Genomic DNA, 17,548 nt, shown 5'->3' with positions numbered 1-17,548 from the left:
ATACAAAAACAAACAAAAAATAACATGCCCAAAATAAGATGCAGCTTACTAAACATTAAACAAATGTATTAAAATCATTGCATACAAAGTAAATCTGATATAAGACAGAAATGGCAGATGGATCTGAAAAAAATCATTGCGCTTTTATCCGGGTTTAGTTTAGCTTATTTCTGGATCTGTGCAATAGCATGCACATTGACTCAAAAAATATGAATCGGGTATAAATAATGAAAACGTTCCTCCCCAGAATGTTGAGTAGAAATGCAAATACCCGGAACAAAAAAGTAGGCCATCATTGGTAGATCCTGTGACCTCACGGAGCTCTGTCAAACGGGCTCGTATCATTGTAACATGTATCCCAAACGGCTTCCATGGCATCTTTTGCTGCTGTCTCAGAGCAGTTTGGGTTTACAGAGAGGGACTTCAAAACTCTTCGCCTCAGGCATTCCTTTTGCATCAGATTATGCAGACAATATTAAGTTTCAACTCAAACAAGTAGAAGATGTGATTTATCGCAGACAAGCTGATATGAAATTAAAGGAGTCCGTAAATACAGTTGATAATTCCTTATAAATATATGTTATTTAACCTTTTCTGCTATCTGCCCCGCATTGATACTAAGAGAGGTAGAAACACTAATAGATGTGAAAATGAACTAAAGGTTGAGAAAAATCAACAGAACAATTTGAAAATTGTGGGAACACTTTATTGCATGGGAGACATGAACCTATACATGATATAGCCTGATTAAGAAAATTTACAAAATAAGGTATAAGGATTGGAAAATATAAAGTATTAACCTCTAAATACCTAAGTAATTTGAACCAGAACAATGATGTCTTAGCTCCCCCGGAGGGTGCAATCCTAGTTTATGGTGGTCTACATAGATGATTTTTATTATATTATTTAATAAGAGTAGGATTATGTTAATGCCTACTACTTTGATCCAGTTTGTTCCATGCCCCATCTTGAACACATGATATGACAATGTCATGAGGTGCCACTACACCAACAAAACAGCTACATACTCTGTTCAATCATAATCATAAATCTAAATTATATTCAAAGGAAGTACAACATGCAGAATTAGTCAGAAAAAATTCACTTTCTATTATTCTTGTTCATGTGCACGTAGAAGTTGCATACAAGCATTCTTGTCCTAGGAAACTTCAATGTGTGTGTGTATTCTAACTAATGAACCAAGACTCAATAAATGAAAATTGTACAAAAACCAAAAGTAGAAAAATAAATACCATATAATATCTGAAGAACAAGAAGATATTTAAGTAATAATTCAGTGACAGATAAAATGTCAACTTCTTCTATTCAATCTAACAACACAAACACAACTTCAATAGCAATCAAATACTCAACAAATAGGAGGGAGCTAGAATAAGAAGTGTATATTTACCTTCAAGTTAATAATAATTAGAAGTGAACATGTAAAGAAGCAGACCCAAGGATTCTGATTGATCAATGTGAACTGGTATAGATTTTCATGAATATTTATCCTTTGTTTTTATACTTCATTTTGACTATATTCGTTCTTTTACAATTGCCTAAAGTACAGGATAAAATTGTGTCACAACGATATGTTGCAAGAGCGTGTTTAGCTAAGGTGGACTAGTTCACAAATTAGTGTGTTTCCAATTTCCAAAAGCAAAATATAAAAAAGCATATCATTTAACTGATTGTGGTGAAACAATAAGTCTCACATAATATAAAGATTACCTGCTCATGACCCCCTATCTTAAAAAAGCCACGTAGTAACTCCCTTTTATAATGGCAATCACCACTGACATGATTAGCTCGAATCTGATCATTAAAACAGTAGAATCAGGAAAATACCATAAATCCATGATGAAGAAACACATTATGAATTCTCTGAGACCCTTCTCCAAACAGAAACAAACATAAAACCACAAGGTTTAACAAGACTATACTTCACTGCAGGCATGATGAGCACAATTGTTCCAGTCCAAATTAGCAGCACGGCATTCATCATAAGCATGAACTAGCTCATGAGTTATAGTCTGAGTCACCTCATCTTGGAATTGCACATTATTGTAGCATACGGTTATCTGGATTGCAAAGCATAGGTGACAAAACCTTACACTTTTCATTACAAAACCAATAAACCGGAAAAAAAAAAAAAAAAAATTCAAATAAAAAGATGCAGCTCAGATTAATCTGAGGAATTAACTCATGCAGCTAAGAAGATAATCCAGACTGGAAATTCACATTTGACAAATATTTTCAAAACAAAACTCAAAATATGTCAAGCACTGTACTTATACACACAACAATAGAAGGTGTCCAGAAAATCATCAATGGAGCCCAAAACAGGAAAAAACACTTACGCATTCACAAGATCACTCACAAAGTCAAACAATGCAAAAGATCCTTTGCAATCAACGCATGGATTTTTATTACTAAAATTGAATATATTGCCACAGTTCTATGGGATTATAATTGAAGTACCCCTTCACCGCGGACATAACCACCTGCTGCTCCAGCAGTTCCGCAATCAACGGCCTTAATAAAATTGCTTCCCACACTGCATCCAGATTTTTCGATATTCTCTCTAAGAAATCTTACCATGGGAGCTGCAATATAGAAAATTGTAAACACCGAATATAAAATGCGAAGCAATGATTATAAGAATCTACTTCTTAAACTTCTCTGGATCATTTTCTCGCATTCTGACAACGTTAGTCCCTGCCCTTCGACGCCTGGGGAAGTTCTACCAGATGCATATTCCGGCGTTGAATCAGGATCAGCCGCCATGAGTTCGGCTGGAAATTGCTAAACCCTGACCGTCTGCGGTTTATTCCCGCATCAAAGGGTTTACTGTGCGTTTACTATTCAAAACCCCAACCTACAAAACCTACAAAAACCTACCCTACCGGTAGGTCCCACTTACACTGCCACAAATCATTTTTCAATTTTATTTTATTTTTTCGCCACTAAAATACCGAAGAAGCGAAAGAACAATGGAATGACGGCGGCGGCAACAACCGGCGGAAGAAGCTGCAAAATAATATTAATATAATAATAAATAAATGAGAAAAGAGGTAACAAAAATGCTAAAATAAACTCGATTTCCATGATATACGGTGGAATTACTAGACCAGAGAAAGAATCAGACGGAAAAAATGGGGAAGAAAAGAAAACAAACTCACCGATGTTCCAGCGGACGGCGGCGGACTTCGTCTTCGATACAAAGCGGCGGCGCAACGTAGAGATGAAGAAATTGGGGGAGCGGCGGCGGCGTGGGATTAGGGTTTATTTTTAGTGATTGCTTGTGTATTTGAAAATTTTATTATTCATCCATTTTCTTTTTCAAAACATTTATTTCAATTATTCAAATTAAAAAAAAAATTTATTATTTAACTCTTAAATATAAAATTCAATCTTTAAAATAACAAACTATAATTCAATTAGCGCGTGTTTGTTTGGGGAATTAGATTGGATCTATACTATTTATCTTTTTTTTTTTTAAATATTAAATTAAATATTTATTTTTTATATTATACTAAAAATTAATTTTACATTCAAAATATCACATGAACACCTATTTATATCACATTATACAATTATTCAAATTCAAAATTTTTACAATTCAAATCTTAACTCAAACACCAAAGTTACACGTCCTAAAACAACTCTCGTATGGAATGGCCGGTCTGGAGAGTAGATTTGTAACAGTGACAAACGCATGACGTAATTGCTATTTTTACAAAATTATTTTTATTTTTTAACAATAATTAATTACTAAAGTAATCATTTATGTATGTTACAAATATTTTTACATTTAATATTAATAATTTTAAATTTCAATGTGAAATTTAAATGTCTCAATCGTTTTAAGACACACGAGTAAAATATTAATAAAATTAATTATAATATAATATAAATAATTATAAATTAAAATTAAAATAATTAATTAATTTAATAAAAATTTTAAAACTTATAAATTTAAAAAATTTAAAAAATAATTAAAATATAAAATATTAAAAAAAACCTACATAATACTTTCTCAGCCTGTAGAAAAATTATTTTTTTATTTTTTTCATATAATTTTTTAAATACTAATATTATATTGAATTTTAATACTGTAAAATATAAAAATAGTAATGTTTGTATAAAAATAAACACTCCTAACAAAATACAAAAATAAAATTACAAAGCAAAATGGTTCGTCCCCAAAATGCCAAGTTAAAAAAAACGACAGTTCGTGCCAACGACGTTGCTTAAAAGTTAAACCACCACCAACTGCAAGTCTGCAACTGCTGGTCATGGTCATGGTCATCGTCATCGCATGTGTCGGTCGGGATGGCATGCCCTCACATACGCGTTGATGGGCGCCGATGACTTTCTCCGACCCAAATTAGTCTCATCAACTTTTAATTGTCTTCTTGCTTAATTCAGCCGGTGAATTTTGTCCAAATTGACCATTCGTCTTTGGGGAGGTTGGCGGTAGCAGCTAGGTTATGTCGGCGTTGCAAACCCTAGGCGGAGGATCCCGCTGCGGATGGGTGCTGGGTCCTTCACTGGACAAGGTGATCAAGAATGTAGCCTGGAGGAAACATTCTCATCTCGTGTCCGCCTGTAAATCTGCTCTGGACAAGCTCGTTTCATTGTCCGATGATGCTTCCGATCCCGCCTCCTGTTCCCCACTGTATGGCCTATCTATTTCCGACGCCGAGTTCCTGCTTCAACCTATCATCCTGGCTCTTGAATCTGGCTCTCCTAAAGTTCTCGAGCCTGCCCTAGATTGTGCCTTCCGACTCTTCTCCTTCGGCCTCATCCGTGGCTGTGAAATTAAGGACAGTTCCTCTGTTATTTACCGCTTGATTGACTCGGTCTGCAAATGTGCTGACCTTCGTGAGGAAGCAGTTGAACTTGCCGTGCTCAAGGTCCTGCTGGCTGCTGTTCGGTCTCCTTGCATCTACATTCGGGGTGATTGCCTTATATATATAGTCAAGTCCTGTTACAATGTATACCTGGGTGGCCGCAGTGGTACCAATCAGATATGTGCTAAGTCTGTTCTTGCGCAGATGATGGTGATTGTTTTCACCAGAGTGGAGGAAAATTCCATGTTTGTTGAATTCAAGAATGTTTCTGTTTCTGAGTTGCTGGAGTTTGTTGATAGGAATATTAATGAAGGAAGTTCTATACAGTTCGCTCAAAGCTTCATCCAAGAAGTTGTTGAGGCAAAGGATTGTCCCATGGACCTGAGAAGTAGTTACAAACCTTCCCAACAAAATGATGATGAAGTATGTGTCAAATCTGCTGATGACTCAACTGATTCGAGTGGCTGCAGTAAGATTAGGGAGGACGGTTTTGTGCTCTTCAAGAATTTATGCAAGTTATCGATGAAATTTTCTTCACTAGAAAATCCGGATGACCAGATCCTTTCCAGGGGGAAAATTCTATCCTTGGAGCTTTTGAATGCTATCATGAACAATGCAGGTCCAATCTGGCTCACCAATGAAAGGCAAGTGCTCAGTTGGGGAAAATTATTTATTTATTTTTTCATTGTTGCTGTTATTATTAGAAATTGAAATACCTACATGCAGATTAGCTGCTTCCTAGAAGCGACTGTAGAAATCTTGAAATGGAAAGGGCTTTTTTAGTATGAGTGATTAGGGTCATGCTTAAATGAGTCTTGCCACAATTTAACTAAATTCTTTGATAAAAGTCAAACCGGCGGCGGCTATCACCTAAATAATCATTTGGGATTATAACATCAGACAGAAGAAACACACTCCTATATTAAGTAAGATCAACTGATCAGCACACCTGGAAAAAGGGTGAAATGTTTGTTTATGAAGGTTAATTGATTGTGTTTGAGACAATTTAGCTGGGTTATACAGTATCATAGTATATGCTCATGCCAAAATGTTAGTTATACACGAGTATATGGAGTTGGCCAGACATACTTTTTAGTGTTCCATGCTTAAGGAAGATAGATGCAGTTCGATGGCCATAATCTTCTTTGCAGTTTATTCTGCTTTTAGCATTGGTGAAAACTAGTGTTGTGGAACAAGTGAATAGTGAAAAATGCTTTTGAAGTGTCATTATTGTTGCTCTTTTGTGCATTTCTGTATTTTTTTATGTAAGTTTATAAGGAGTTTGATACTTGATAGCTAATATATTATTCTCTTATCAGGTTTCTAAATTTGGTCAAGCAATACCTATGCTTGTCCTTGTTGAAGAACAGTGCGTTGTCTGTGATGACTATTTTTCAACTCCTTTGTTCAATATTTGGGAATTTGATATCAAAGTTTAGGTCAGGACTGAAATCGGAAATTGGAATTTTTTTCCCTATGCTTATTCTTCGTGTGCTGGAGAATGTACTTCAACCTAGTTTCTTACAGAAGATGACTGTTTTGAGCTTACTGGAGAAAATTTCTCAGGACTCTCATATCATTATTGATATTTTTGTGAACTATGACTGTGATGTGGAGGCTCCGAACATATTTGAAAGGTAAAGAAATAAGGTTTGTGTGTACTCTTTTTGCTGAAGGTTTATTTATTATTATTACTATTTTCCATGATTAATTGACAGTATTTCAATAGATTCTCACTTGTATAGTGATTCTAATGCTGCACCAGTTATCCTTCATTTGCTTTCTACTATTATTCAGGCAGATAATTCTCTACCGGGCCACTGAACTTTATATCCATATATCCCTAATGTTTTTGAGGAATTACATGATATTATGATGAGAAAACCTTCTCGATGGAGAGATTTTCTCCATGAAGATAAATTTTGCATTATCATGAGTTCGTACTTCATGATTTATATGCATCATTCACCTAGCAGCCTGCAGCTATAAAAATCAAAGGGCAAACTAAACTCAAATTGACTCAGATTAGCTTTAGGTTAAAGGTTCTAGTCATAAAATGAGATTTCTTTCTATGTATGCCATATTAATACTCTTAACAATTTACTTATTTTTCTGGAACTATATCTTAGGAAACACAGATCTTGATTGCCCATTTAATAACTGTCTCGCCACTTGAAGTTTGCTGTGACCAGATTATCAAATCTGAATATGATTTTGTTAAATATATTGTCTTCTTAGAGGTCCTACATTGTTGTCTCTTGCTTTAGTTGCAAAGATTAGGAAAAACTTAGTGAGGTAATTCTTCGCAAGGTGTTTACAGGAAATTATTTGTTTTAATTTTGTATTTTGCATGATCCACATTTTATTTTGCTGTTATTATCCCGGTTAGCAAATTTTGATACCATGAGTTTGTGTGGTTAAGTTCAATTGGTCTTGTTCAGAGGTGCTGCTGATCTATTTGGAGCAATCAATATTATTAGATGTTACTACTTACTAGTTACTAACATATGTTATTATGAGATGAATGAAAGTTACTGGATCAGCAATAATCTACTAATGTATTTGCATGATGCAACAAGTTTCGGAATATCTACTGGCACATACTTTTGATTTTTATTGCCTTTACGTAACAGCTTATCTTAGTACCTATAGTTATACCGTTTTTGTTCCTAAAAGATTGTGCTCATGCTTCTCTAGTTCCTTTAAATATTTTACAGCACCGTCAATGGACTCTTGCATTGTTTTATAAGTTGTATTTAAACCTATTTAATCCTTTGGATATTTTCAGGACTGTCAATGGTCTTCTGAAAACAGCACTTGGTCCACCACCTGGTTCTGTATCCTCTTTGTCTCCCGCCCAAGATATGACATTTCGATATGAATCAGTGAAGTGTCTAGTCAGAATTATTAAGTCTATGGGATCATGGATGGACCAGCAGCTGAAACCTGGAGACTTAAATCAACCAGCACTTGATGATAATGATAACTCTATGGAGAATCCAACTTATGCCGTTGATGATCTGAACAGTGCAGATCATGAGCTACACTCAGATGCGAATTCTGTTTCTGAAGCTGCAACGCTGGAGCAGCGCCGAGCTTATAAATTGGAAATTCAGGTTCTCTTATAAATAATAGTGAGCAAATAACATGTATTCGTTGGAATTTCATTGAACCATGGTTTGATTTTAGGTTGGCTAGTCAACAAGTGAATATTGTCTGTGTGATGACTATAATAAACATCGGTCATGTGATGAGTGTAATAAAAATAATAATGAATCTAGAGACTAATTTTGTATTTCCTAGAATATCATGATATGGAAACTTTCAAATAATTTAGGATGTCATATTAATTATGTCTTGGAATTACGTGCAGAAAGGTGTTCAGTTGTTTAATCGAAAACCATCCAAAGGAATTGAGTTCTTAATAAGCACCAACAAAGTTGGCAGCTCCCCTGAAGAAGTGGCCTACTTTCTCAAAAATACTTCTGGCCTGAATGAGAGTATGATTGGTGATTATTTTGGTGAAAGAGATGAATTTCCTATGAAGGTTATGCATGCATATGTGGATTCTTTCAACTTTGAGAAAATGGGATTTGGTGAAGCAATCAGATTCTTTTTAAGAGGTTTCAGGTTACCAGGAGAAGCCCAAAAAATTGACCGTATCATGGAAAAATTTGCTGAACGCTATTGTAAATGTAACCCAAGCTCATTCACCAGTGCAGATACAGCTTATGTCCTTGCTTATTCGGTGATCATGCTGAACACTGATGCCCATAATAGCATGGTTAAGGAAAAGGTGTGTTTCCAGTGCTTTACTTGTTGATATGTACGTTCTATTAAGCCTGTCCTCGATTTTATGTCCACCTTTTCCTTCCTCTTCTTTCTCTCTCTCTCTCTTTGAAATCCTTATTAGATGTTGCAATTCTGTTTTTATCAAAAGTGATAATTTGATTAAGTGTTGCTGAGTGGAATATGGTGTAAAAAGTAATGATAACAAAATTATTGTGATTGGCTAAGAAACTTATGAATGATATTGACATCCTTGTTATCATAGTGTTGCTGATTCCACTTCTTTGTTTGCGTGAGATCAACTACTTTATTCTTGATGTTTATGCATATTAATGATTTAGTTGTACTTGGTAATTTCTGACTTATACTGATGTTGGGTTTGATTCTTAAGATGACCAAGTCCGATTTCATCCGGAATAACCGAGGTATTGATGATGGGAAGGATCTACCTGAAGATTATTTGGGTGCATTGTATGATCATATTGTGAAAAATGAGATTAAAATGAGAGATGAGTCATGTGTTCCCCAAAGCAAACAAGGAAACAGCCTGAATAAATTGTTGGGTTTGGATGGCATACTCAATCTGGTTTGGAAGCAGACAGAAGAAAAACCGTTAGGGACAAATGGATATCTGATAAGGAATATCCAAGAGCAGTTTAAAGCAAAGTCTTCCAAATCAGAGTAAGACCAAGCTCCTCCATCTTTCTTAATTTACTATGATTTTGCTGTTATTAGTGTCTTTTACCCTGTTTGTTAAAATATTTTCATTTATCTCAATCAGTAGAAAGAGGTTGTTTGATGCATATAATCATCGAGGATCCTTTGTCTATAATATTGTAATATCTGTTTATGATTGCTTCTTGGTTTTGCTAAAGCATATGTGCTTGTTTTCAATTCTTTTGTTTTTTCCCACCACAGGACTGTTTATTATGCTATAGCAGATCCTGCAATATTAAGATTCATGGTTGAAGTTTGCTGGGGTCCAATGCTTGCTGCATTTAGCGTAACATTGGATCAGAGTGATGACAGGGATGCTACTTCTCAGTGCTTACAGGGATTTCGACATGCTGTACATATTACTGCTGTGATGGGTATGCAGACCCAGAGAGATGCTTTTGTAACTACTATGGCCAAGTTTACATACCTCCATTGTGCTGCTGACATGAAGCAAAAAAATGTAGATGCTGTTAAGGTATTTTTATGTGCCATCGTCAGTTCTTTCTCATTGTTTGAAACATTGACACAAGCACATCTATGCTCAAATAACAATCAGAGTGACATAATCTGCATCAGGATTCAGGATGAACGGTTTCCCCTGTATATTGACAAATGTTTAAGCTCAATCAGTTTTTATCAATTTATTTTGAATTGTATATAAAATTCCCATGTTGCTGAAGTCATTGGGGATTTTAACTTTTTTTTTTTGGCAGGCCATCATTTCAGTTGCTATTGAAGATGGGAATTACCTTCAAGAAGCATGGGAACATATTTTGACATGCTTATCTCGATTTGAACATTTACAGCTCCTTGGGGAGGGAGCACCCCCTGATGCATCCTTTCTTAGCACATCTAATTCTGATTCTGAGGAGAAGGCAACCACACCTGCAAATTATCCATCTTACAAGAAAAAGGGAACACTCCAGAATCCAGCTGTTATGGCAGTTGTTCGAGGAGGCTCTTATGATAGCACATCAGTTGGAGTCAATGCACCTGGTCTTGTTACACCAGAGCAGATTAATAACTTTATTTCAAACTTATATTTGCTTGATCAGATTGGGAATTTTGAATTGAACCATATTTTTGCCCATAGCCAAAGGCTAAACAGTGAGGCAATAGTGGCTTTTGTAAAGGCGCTTTGCAAAGTCTCCATGCTAGAATTGCAGTCTCCAACTGATCCACGCGTTTTTAGCCTTACAAAAATCGTGGAAGTTGCGTAAGATTCTTTCCTGAGTTTGATTTAATTCTTCACCGATAATTTAGTGCTAGAATACTTGGATTTGAATATAATCACTCTATTGTGTTTTTCAGGCACTACAACATGAATCGCATAAGACTGGTGTGGTCTCGAATATGGAGTGTCCTTTCAGAATTTTTTGTTGCAGTTGGTTTATCTGAGAATCTCTCTGTTGCAATATTTGTGATGGACTCACTGCGGCAGCTTGCTATGAAGTTCTTAGAGCGAGAAGAGCTGGCAAACTATAATTTTCAAAATGAATTTTTGAGACCTTTTGCGGTTGTTATGCAGAAAAGCTGTTCTGCCGAGATCAGAGAGCTAATTGTACGTTGTATATCGCAGATGGTCCTTAGCCGCGTCAGTAATATAAAATCTGGATGGAAGAGTGTTTTCATGGTAATTATTCCTCTTATATTCCATTCTTGATATGGTTTTCTACCCACTTACACTTAGTTTATCCAATGAAATTACCTGATTCATCCAACAAGCTGTGCACCTGGAATTGTGGATTAACATCTCTAGTTCCTGATTAGCAAACATATTTGGCAAACTAATAAAAACATGGTGTGTAATTGCTTTCTCTTGCATCCCCAATCCATGTTGCCTGAGGCCAAAATATGCATAGGGACAGCGACTAAGATAGAATATGCCTGCAAGGATTGTGATTTTTTCAGTTGAATTCACTATGGGAGATGGATGTCTTGAGGCCTTGTGTATTAACTTTTGCTCAACTCAAACCATACTATCAAACTTTAAGTCCCTTGAATATTTGTGCCAAAATATCCTTGTTAGTCTTAAGACTCGGGAAAGAGCCCAATGCGTGGATATGGATTGTAATCTCAAGTGATCATGATGCAAGGTATACACTCTGAGGGATTATGCGTGCATTCTGAGGTTTGCCTGATTGAGGATTCAGAGAGTCTAGAAATGAATAGGACCAGAATACAGAGGAATTTGATGCAGGGAAGCAAAAAGAAGAAAAAGGCTTGATATAACTGACAGTGAAATAGTGGAAAACAAGAGGATGTCTAAAAGAAAGATATATTGCCTTACTTCAAAACATTTTTACTGCTCTTCCATAACTTTTCCACTAATAGTACTGCCATCTTAATGTTGATGTCTGAGTAAAACTTTATACTTCTACTCACTTTATTTAGCTAGCATCACCAAGAAATGTCCAATCATGGATGAGAAAACCATCCAGTCTTAAATAGCATCTTGTATGATAGATTGATAGTACATTTCCTATAGGGGCAGTGTCTTCATTGTATATTAGTTAGTCTTCTTCAAGTGAGCCTTAAGCCTTTCTGGACTGTCCCGACTAAAACTTGCTTGAGTTGGTGTTTTGGGATTTAATATATTATATTCATTTGCATTTTTTCAGTTGATCATTTCTTTATCTTTTTCTTCTAAATTTGTTCTTCGATTTGGTACTTAATATCATCAGAAACCACAGATATATTATTCTTGCAAAAAATTATTTGTTCATATAATATATATTTATATTGTAAACGGATATACTTATATTTTCATAAGAAAGTCACCTGAATTTTCAAATTTACCTCTCTAGGCTGTTGCTTGCTTTTCAAATTGAATTTCTGATACATGCTCAAGTAAAGTATTGCCCAAGTCGCAAATTTGCTTCCAATTGAAGTATTTTTGGTTTGCAGGTTTTCACTGCAGCTGCAGCCGACGAAAGAAAGAGCATAGTGTTGCTTGCCTTTGAAACAATGGAGAAAATTGTGCGGGAATATTTCCCATACATAACTGAAACGGAAGCATTGACTTTTACTGATTGTGTCAAGTGTTTAATCACCTTCACAAGTAGTAGATTCAACAGCGACGTTAGCCTCAATGCTATTGCCTTTCTTCGGTTTTGTGCTTTCAAACTTGCAGATGGTGGACTTGTTTGCAATGATAAAAGAATGGGGGATGATCCCATGGTGAAGGACAATGCTCTGGATGGTGAAGCATGCTTAGATAGGGACGACCATTCATATTTCTGGGCGCCTTTGCTTTCAGGTATTCAATTAGTTGAGAAGTTTTGACTAATGGAACTAGAAATTATCATCTCTCCTTTTTCTTCCCTTTGTTCTTACAGGCACTCTTAAATTGTTCTTTGCCTATTTACCTCAACCATGCTACCTTCGACTCATAATTATAGTTTCCTTTGGTGGCAAACTAGTTTATTCCTTAGTACCACCTCTAAAGTAGAGTATTATTTCAAATCGGTTTCAGGGTTATCAAACTTGACATCAGATCCTAGGCCAGCAATCAGAAAGAGTGCTCTTGAAGTTCTCTTCAATATTTTGAAAGACCATGGCCATCTTTTTTCACAGCCATTCTGGGCCAGTGTATTCAATTATGCAATATTTCCTATATTCCGTTTCAGTCTAGATGGTAAAGAGCCTCATAAGGAGGATTATTCACCAACGTTTGGACCCTCACATGATGCAAGCATATGGGACTCTGGAACTTCTATAGTGGCTGCAGAATGTCTGGTTGATTTGTTTGTTCATTTCTTTGATTTAGTAAGGCCTCAACTACATGGAGTAGTATCCATATTTGTGGGGTTCATGAGGAGTCCAAGTCAAGGTCCCTCAACTGCAGGTGTGGCTGCTTTGATGCGTTTAGCAGCTGATTTGAGAAGCAAACTTTTGGAAGAAGAATGGCAAGATATCTTTCATTGTTTGAAAGTGGCTGTAGATTCTACATGGCCTGGTTTTATCAATCTTCTGAAAACCATTGACAGCATTGAAGTCCCTGATATTGCATTACCCAGTAATGAAATAGAATATTCTTCTGGCGATGGAGTAACTAATTATGGCTTGGATGATGATCACTTGCAAGCTGTGGGGTATATAATTTCAAGAATGAAAGTCCAAATTGCTGCACAGTTACTCATTATACAGGTGCAACTTCTTTTCTCTATTCCCATGTTGCACATGCATACCGTTACCTTGTCATATGTGCATTTCCAATCACATAATACATGCTTTGATAACCCATGTTTCTGAAGTTAAAGCTGTAGGCACCCTCTTCTATTGTTTGACATTATGCATAGAAGTGTTTAGAATTTCATAGAAAAGTAAAAAGAAAAAAAAAAAAAAAAAAACTAGTTGGCATAAGATTGTGAAAATTGTTTAATGTGAATATGATTTTTCTGTCTATGTTTACTTGGAGTTCGGTTTTAGTTCTTCTATTATACAGTTATATCTTCTCACAAAAAGACAATGTTGCAATATCTGTTATATGGATAGATAATTAGACTAGATGAAAAAGATTGCAAAATCATTGGAAGATTGAGAAAAACTATGGAGGCAATTTTTCTTCCACATATATAGATTTCGTCTTCTTTCTTGTTTTCTCTTTTAGAATTCCTTGGACATGTACCAAGCCAGTTTGACTGTTTACCGTACAGAAACTCTCTGTCTCAAATGCTTTGGTGTGTGCATCCTTTCAAAATCATAAGTTGCCATGGGAAATTCCTATGGCACTGCCCTTGAGGATCACCTCCTATTAGCACATTGCCCATACTTTCTATCATCTTTACTTTCTTTGTTTCCATGTCTTGAATTTGTTGTGTGTCTTGTGAAGAAAGATGTGATTTGGCAATATTTCCCAAGCTGTGGTATGCTTTACAGTACGGTTTTACAGTTGCTTCAGATCTAGCTTTTTTGAGCGTGAGCAAGTTCGCTACTATATTATTTTCCTGCAGCTTTATATCGGTGGGTTAGAAAGTATTTAATCTTATTCCAACCTTGTTGCTCACAGGTTGTAACAGATCTTTACAAGATGCATCAGCTGTCCTCCGTAGGCATTACCACCATCCTTCTCGAAATTTATTCAGCAGTTTCTTCTCATTCGCACGAGTTGAACGGTCAAATTATGTTGATGCATAAGTTAGAGAAGATATGCTCTATCATGGAGATCTCCCATCCTCCCCTGGTTCATTTTGAAAATGAGTCGTGCAAAAGCTACTTAAATTTTTTGCATGAGATACTCACCAAGAATTCATCTTTGTCAGAGGAGAGAAATGTCGAAGCAGAGCTTGTATCTGTATGCAAGAAAGTGTTGCAAATATACCTTGATTGTAGCAGACCCGGAAATGCCTTCCCGGAAGTCATTAACAAGCCTTCAACACACTGTTTTCTTCCATTGGGGTCAGCCAAGAAGGAGGAATTGGCTGCTCGCACCCCTTCAGTTCTCTTGGTGATGCAGATTTTGGGCAGTCAAGACCGAGCTTTTTTCAGGCAGTATCTTTCGCAGTTATTTCCACTATTTGTGGATCTCGTTAGAAGTGAGCATAGTTCCCTGGAAGTTCAAGTTGTTTTGAGCAACATATTCCGGTCATGTGTAGGATCGATTATAGTGAAATGAGGTTTTTTTGTAATGTAGACTATACACCTTTTATTTCTTCGTGGCTACTGGGTGTCTTTGGATTCCTATAAGCCGGGAAATCGAATCGAATTTGTGGAACACCGGGTGTAAGTTTGGGTGAGAGTATTTTTTTTTGTTATTTATTAGTTATTGAGGTTATGATTAATTTGTATTCTCTTGTCTGTGCAGTGCACTGTTCTTTCCAGACGAGCGAAACTCGGTTGTCGTCGTCTTCCTTGTCTGAATGGACATGAGACATGTATGGTGTCGGCAGCGGAGAGGAGTGTGGTGTAGACTGTCGGCCAGACGGAGTTAAATACATTCACACGGAGCTCTCGTCATATATATATATATATATATATATATATTGATGGTGCTGCTGGCAATTCACATGGTACACAATTGGATTATCCTTTTAAACTAAAAATAACTTGTGTGACTTGCATTGGACCATCATACAGCTAAAACCATCTAAATTATACCCCCCAATTCCTAATAATAATAATATTGATGAGGGTAATCATACGGTGGACCATCTGCACCACTTGTTACATAGGTGGTTGTGTTTAATTGGACGTATCTATGATAGTATATTATTGAATTGTGAAAAAACAACAAAAATATACTGCAAATATAAGAACGAAAATTAAAAAAAGAATATAATAGGCAGAAGTCGTCGTCCACGAATGTGTTGGTTTTATACTTTTTTACTGTAAGATGATAAAGAATTGTGAATATGGTAGGGGAATAAATGTTTTATGTGTGTTTTGTTGATTTTTATGTGTGTTTCTAATTTTTCCGAACTTTAGTACTCTTCAAAATCAAAATCACGGTAGGATGGAGAGTGAACTTGTGATTCTTGCCACGCATTGTTGTGACAATATCATATTATAAAAAATAAATCAAAATTAGGTAGGATGGAGAGTGAACTTGTGATCCTTGCCTCATATTACTGTGACAATATTATATTATAAAAAAAAATCAAAATTATGTAGTAGCTGTGAATTTTCATATTAAAAAAAAAATAAAACGGTAAGCAGATTTGAACTCTTGGCCTCTACACTTTGGCCATACCTTACGAAGTAACCGTGGATATATTTACTTGTAGTACGTGGGCGGGGGAAAGGTGAGAATGAGAAGGGAATAGCGGTGGAGTAGCACAGTTGTTAAGCTGAATATAACAGGCTGTAAAGCAGCTGTGATTGTGAACTCCATCTACATCCATTCCCACCTCTCCCCTCTCTCTCTCTCTCTCTCTCTCTCTCTCTCTCTCTCTCTCTCTGTTTCCTTCTTCTTTCTTCTCTGTTCAGAGGCAAAAGACAGAGATACAGAGAGGAGGATCTGCTATTTTTCACTCCATTCATAAGCATAAGCTTAGTTAGTGTTCAGCAGGAGGAAGAGGAAGAGGAAGAGGATCTAGCTAGTAGCAATCATGAGGTCGATGATGGTTCAGAGCAAGCAGTGGCTTCCACTTTCGCAGGCGCAGGCCGAGACGGAGGAGGCAGGCCGTCCTGGTCTAATCCGGCGAAGGCTCTCCTCTCTATCACTCAAGATCCAACCCTCCTCCGCATCTGAATGGGGAACTTTCCAATTCCGCCACTCCAAGTCCTTCTCCTCCGCCGGCAATTCCATCCGGAAGTGGTGGGGATGGGGATGGGACTGGATCTTGTCTCGGAAGCCTACATTTGCTGCAGATCTGGAGATGAACGAGGAGGAAACTGCCGCAATCGGCGGCCACAACAGAGGAAGCTGGCGCCACGTCTTTTTCAAGCTCACCTCTCAACTCCGCCGCAAGCTCAAAAACTCCGATAATGTCGGACTTCCCCAGACTTGCCGCTACGATTCCGTCAGCTACGCTAAGAACTTCGACGACGGAAGGCCAGCAGCCGCCTCCTTCGTCTACTGATTCATCGCTATCAATATATACACACATACATGCATACATATCTGAGATTATATGATATAAATATATACAGCAGCCTCCAATCCAGTCTCCTTCAATTCCTCCACATATATATATATATATATATATCTACAACTATGCTTATGCTTCTTTAGCCAACGGTACACGATCAAGGACGGTGTTTTGTGTAATTCATCCAGGCGTCCTCGATTTATTCTAGATCCTCAAGCATCAACGGTGGCGGCGTTGGCTAATCGACGACGGTACTATACTATTACTATCTGTGCGTGTGTGATTCATTCGTATATGAAATGTATGATGATTGTTTCATTCAATTATTGTATTTGAATTCGTTTGTAGTTAGAGAGATAGAGAGAGAGAGAGAGAGAGAGAGGGGGGGGGATTTGTATGTATGTATGTATCTAAATAAGCACAGCACATACCTTCAACGAACGAATATGGCGGAATGGAATGCTGCTGTTGCTGCTATTGTTTTGCTTTGGTACCTTCTCTGATCTAATGATGCTTTCTTCATTTATTGATTCATGTATTTTGTTCTGTCTTCTGTGTATGTTAATTAGCAATTGGTTGTGGTAATGAATCATCCTCCAATCATCATCGTCGTCACCGCCGCCGCCGCCATGGCTGTGTGGTGGTGTTAGCTGT

General features: G+C 36.7%; 3 protein-coding genes across 5 annotated transcripts; 2 read left to right on the top strand and 1 right to left on the bottom strand.

The window, feature by feature from the left end:
- Positions 1-34: 34 nt before the first annotated feature.
- LOC127260647 (mitochondrial inner membrane protease ATP23) lies at positions 35-3,340 on the bottom strand. Its single transcript, XM_051288485.1, has 6 exons — positions 3,183-3,340; positions 2,670-3,030; positions 2,482-2,606; positions 1,944-2,081; positions 1,732-1,815; positions 35-448 (listed from the first exon to the last, which is right to left on the bottom strand). The coding sequence occupies exons 2-6, from the start codon at positions 2,785-2,787 to the stop codon at positions 314-316; spliced, it is 600 nt and encodes a 199-aa protein (XP_051144442.1). The 5' UTR covers positions 2,788-3,030; positions 3,183-3,340; the 3' UTR covers positions 35-313.
- An 877-nt stretch (positions 3,341-4,217) lies between these two features.
- On the top strand, positions 4,218-16,297 carry LOC127260584 (brefeldin A-inhibited guanine nucleotide-exchange protein 1). Of its 3 annotated transcripts, none has more exons than XM_051288363.1 (12): positions 4,218-5,500; positions 6,176-6,493; positions 7,645-7,972; positions 8,230-8,652; positions 9,037-9,326; positions 9,564-9,837; positions 10,076-10,578; positions 10,674-10,995; positions 12,270-12,621; positions 12,838-13,511; positions 14,374-15,086; positions 15,169-16,297. In XM_051288363.1, exons 1-11 carry the CDS (start codon positions 4,494-4,496, stop codon positions 14,977-14,979), a joined length of 5,097 nt encoding a protein of 1,698 aa, XP_051144320.1. In that variant the 5' UTR covers positions 4,218-4,493; the 3' UTR covers positions 14,980-15,086; positions 15,169-16,297. The 3 variants fall into 3 exon arrangements, with proteins under 3 accessions (XP_051144320.1, XP_051144319.1, XP_051144321.1); XM_051288362.1 differs by having other exon boundaries at positions 14,374-15,096; XM_051288364.1 differs by lacking the exon at positions 4,218-5,500 and having other exon boundaries at positions 6,316-6,506; positions 14,374-15,096.
- On the top strand, positions 16,224-17,428 carry LOC127260591 (uncharacterized). The gene has a single exon (XM_051288372.1). The coding sequence runs from the start codon at positions 16,412-16,414 to the stop codon at positions 16,883-16,885; it is 474 nt and encodes a 157-aa protein (XP_051144329.1). The 5' UTR covers positions 16,224-16,411; the 3' UTR covers positions 16,886-17,428.
- The last annotated feature ends 120 nt before the right edge of the window (positions 17,429-17,548 follow it).

The sequence above is a fragment of the Andrographis paniculata genome, unplaced genomic scaffold, assembly GCF_009805555.1.
Source record: "Andrographis paniculata isolate CXL003 unplaced genomic scaffold, ASM980555v1 Contig62END, whole genome shotgun sequence".
Lineage (NCBI taxonomy): Eukaryota > Viridiplantae > Streptophyta > Magnoliopsida > Lamiales > Acanthaceae > Andrographis > Andrographis paniculata.
Note: the sequence above shows the minus strand (reverse complement) of the source record. Positions and strands in the feature narration are given on the sequence as shown.

Excerpts from the sequence above, each read along its gene's own strand:
- LOC127260647 (XM_051288485.1), bottom strand. The coding sequence starts at position 2,787 with ATGGCGGCTGATCCTGATTCAACGCCGGAATATGCATCTGGTAGAACT. Across the intron at positions 2,607-2,669 it reads GATCCAGAGAAGTTTAAGAA|CTCCCATGGTAAGATTTCTT; the intron begins GTAGATTCTTAT and ends TCTATATTGCAG. Across the intron at positions 1,816-1,943 it reads CTCATCATGCCTGCAGTGAA|ATTCGAGCTAATCATGTCAG; the intron begins GTATAGTCTTGT and ends TTTAATGATCAG.
- LOC127260584 (XM_051288363.1), top strand. The coding sequence starts at position 4,494 with ATGTCGGCGTTGCAAACCCTAGGCGGAGGATCCCGCTGCGGATGGGTG. Across the intron at positions 9,838-10,075 it reads AAAATGTAGATGCTGTTAAG|GCCATCATTTCAGTTGCTAT; the intron begins GTATTTTTATGT and ends TTTTTTTGGCAG. Across the intron at positions 10,996-12,269 it reads GATGGAAGAGTGTTTTCATG|GTTTTCACTGCAGCTGCAGC; the intron begins GTAATTATTCCT and ends TTTGGTTTGCAG.
- LOC127260591 (XM_051288372.1), top strand. The coding sequence starts at position 16,412 with ATGAGGTCGATGATGGTTCAGAGCAAGCAGTGGCTTCCACTTTCGCAG.